The 3,137-nt window shown below is 56.9% G+C and overlaps 1 protein-coding gene across 1 annotated transcript; it reads left to right on the plus strand.

Annotated features, from left to right (window-relative positions):
- The first annotated feature begins 1,177 nt into the window (after window positions 1–1,177).
- On the plus strand, window positions 1,178–1,774 carry LOC109749667 (uncharacterized). Its single transcript, XM_020308617.1, has one exon. It carries the CDS (start codon window positions 1,178–1,180, stop codon window positions 1,772–1,774), a length of 597 nt encoding a protein of 198 aa, XP_020164206.1.
- Window positions 1,775–3,137: the final 1,363 nt, after the last annotated feature.

A 3,137-nucleotide genomic window follows, 5' to 3' on the forward strand; every position in this document is an offset into this window, starting at 1 on the left:
GCAGAAAAGACGAGGACTTGGGCGCTGGAGCTCGAGAATGGGAGGGCAGAGAGAGAGAAGGCGTGGGTGAAATAAGGGAATCCTTATCTCCTTATAAAGGCAGTGAATATCAAGCGCCTCCCCACTCGCCTTAAAACTCGCCTGTTCCAAAGGGTTGTGCAGACGGCACGATTGGATTACCCACGCCCGTATTGATGAGAATCCCGTAATAAGGGGACACGATTTCTGCTGTGACAAGAAATAATAACCAGGCAGGGACATGATATTCACGCTACAAAAAATTGTCAGCGGATTGGACTCGTGAAATATTATACTCTCTACGGTTGTGTGTGGTACTTGTTTTGCAGAGCCGGACACGTTCGTTGTGTTCGAAGACTGTGTTGCGGTATTCGGAGAAGGAACCTGCCTTGCAATGCCGAAGACAATCTGCGCGCCGGACACCTCGTCATTGAAGCCTGGTTCAGGGGCTACTGAGGGAGTCCTGGATTAAGGGGTCCTCGGGCATCTGGACTATGGTACGTGGGCCGGACTAATGGGCTGTGAAGAGACAAGACCGAAGACTCTCTACCATGTCCGGATGGGACTCTCCTTGGCGTGGAAGAAAAGCTTGGCGCCCGGATATGAAGATTCCTTTCTCTGTAACTGACTTTGTATAACCCTAGTCCCCTCCGGTGTCTATATAAACCGGAGGGCTTAGTCCGTAGAGACAAGGATAATCATAGTCATACAGGCTAGACTTTTAGGGTTTTAGCCATTACGATCTCGAGGTAGATCAACTCTTGTAACACTCATATTCATCAAGATCAATCAAGCAGGAAGTAGGGTATTACCTCCATAGAGAGGGCCTGAACCTGGGTAAACATTGTGTCCCCGTCTCCTGTTACCATCAACCTTAGACGCATAGTTCGGGACCCCCTACCCAAGATCCGCCGGTTTTGACACCGACAGCGGGGGCTGGAGCAGTGTTCATTTCTCCCGCCAAGGACAAGCTCTACTACGCCGTGCAACTCTGTTTTCAGCATGACGAAAAGGTCTCTAATAACATTGCGGAGTACGAGGGCTTGATTGCCGGACTCAAAGCCGCCACGGCTCTGGGTTCAGGCGCCTCACAATCAGGGGTGGCTCGCAGCTCCTCGTCAACTTCTCCAACAAAGAGTACAAGTCGAAGGACGAGCACATGGAAGCATACCTTGAGGAGGTACACAAAATCGAGAAACAATTCTTGGGCCTAGAATTGCAGCACGTGTCGTGTGGCACGAACAAGGAGGCAGACGACATCGCCAAGAGGGCGTCTCGCCACCAGCCTCAGGAGTCTGGCATCTTTGAGGAGCAGCTCTTCAAGCCATCGGCAGCCCCATCCATCATGGGACCAGCATCGCCTCAGGAGGAGCTCTCCCCAGCACCCCTCTCGGGCGCCCCCGCTTGCGGCCCAACCTCGGGAGCCCGTCTGCTCCTCGCGCTCGAGCCTCGGGAGGGGTGCTGGACTGAGGAGTTCAAGGCGTACCTAATTCAGGGGACCCTGCAGGAGAAGGAGGAAGACGCTAAGTGTGTGGCTCGCCAGGCCACTGCATACTGCATTCAGGACGGTGAGCTCTATCGAAAGTGGCCAAACGACGTCTCTCTGTGGTGCATCTCCAGGGAGCAGGGACACGAGCTGCTGGCTGACATACATGGCGGGGACTATGGGCATCACTCTTCATCGCGCACCCTTGTGGGCAAGGCGTTCCGCGGTGGATTCTACTGGCCCATGCACTCAATGATGCCACTGAGCTAGTGAGATCCTGTGAAGCCTGCCAATTCCATGCCAAGAAGATCCACCAGCCCGCTCAGAGTCTTCGGACCATCCCACTCTCATGGCCGTTCGCGGTCTGGGAGCTGGACATCTTGGGACCGTTCCCTCGAGCGCCTGGGGCCTACTGCTACCTAGACGTCGCCATTGACAAGTTCACCAAGTGGGCAGAGGTGGAGGCCGTTCGCACCATCCCAGCCGGCTCGGCAGTCAAGTTCATCAAGGGCCTCGTAAGCCGATTTGGGGTTCCTAATCGCATCATCACCAACAACGGCTCGCAGTTCACTAGCAACCTTTTCAAAACATAGTGTAACGCCCCGGATGTAACTTTCCACATTTGTAACTCCAACTCTTGCCATTTTCGGCTATGTGTTATGATATTCCCTCTGTGGTTGGGTTTTGTCTTCGTTTTTGCTTTTTGTTCATGTCATGCATCTCATATCATGTCATCATGTGCACCTGTTTTGCATACGTGTTCGTCTCATGCATCCGAGCATTTTCCCCGTTGTCCGTTTTGCAATCCGGCACACCCACCTCCTCCGGCGCACTCCTCTTGTTTCTTTTCGTGAGCGGGTGTTGAACATTCTCAGAATGGACCGAATCTTGCCAAGTGGCCTTGGTATACCACCGGTAGACAACCTGTCAAGTTTCGTTCCATTTGGAGGTCGTTTGGTGCTCCAACGGTTAACCGGGTAACCGCAAAGTCCTTTTGTGTGTTGCAGCAAAACCCCCCTCCAAACAGCCCAAAACCCCTCTAAGTCTCCTCCATGCTCTATGTCGTTCGATCACGATCGTGTGGGCGAAAACCGCACTCCATTTGGAGTCTCCTAGCTCCCTCTACCTATAAATATGTGAGCCTCCCCGAAATTCCGGATCCCCAAAACCCTAACCCGCTCCCTCTCCGCCGCCGGACGTGTCCGGTCCGGCCGGACGAAACCCGCCGCCGCGCCCGACCAACCAGGACACGCCACGTCATCACCGCCGGCCCGCCGGGGCCCGTGCGGGGCCCTCCCGGCCCGCGTCGCCTCCGCCCGCCGCCCCGCGCGCCTCCTCCTCCCCGCGGAGCCGCCGTCCCCACCGTCCTTCGTCGCCTCGCCGTCTTCGCCGCCTCAACGACCCGCGCCGTCGCCGGACCCCGGCCGCTGCCGCCTTCTCCGACCCCGACGCCGCTTGCGCCGTCGCCCGTCCCCGCCACCGACCGCCGCCGTCGCCGTCGTCCCGCACCCAGCGCCCGAGCTCCGGCCGGCCGCCTCCTCCTTCCTCCGGCCTCGTCCTCTCCCGTCTCCGGCAACAGCTCCGGAGAGCTCGAGCTCGAGCCCCGGCCCGATCCGATCTGGACAGCGGTTGA

The sequence above is a fragment of the Aegilops tauschii genome, chromosome 3 (assembly GCF_002575655.3).
Source record: "Aegilops tauschii subsp. strangulata cultivar AL8/78 chromosome 3, Aet v6.0, whole genome shotgun sequence".
In the NCBI taxonomy this organism is placed as follows: Eukaryota; Viridiplantae; Streptophyta; class Magnoliopsida; order Poales; family Poaceae; genus Aegilops; species Aegilops tauschii.

Bases quoted from the DNA above. Each gene is read 5' to 3' on its own strand.
- LOC109749667 (XM_020308617.1), top strand. From the start codon at position 1,178: ATGGAAGCATACCTTGAGGAGGTACACAAAATCGAGAAACAATTCTTG.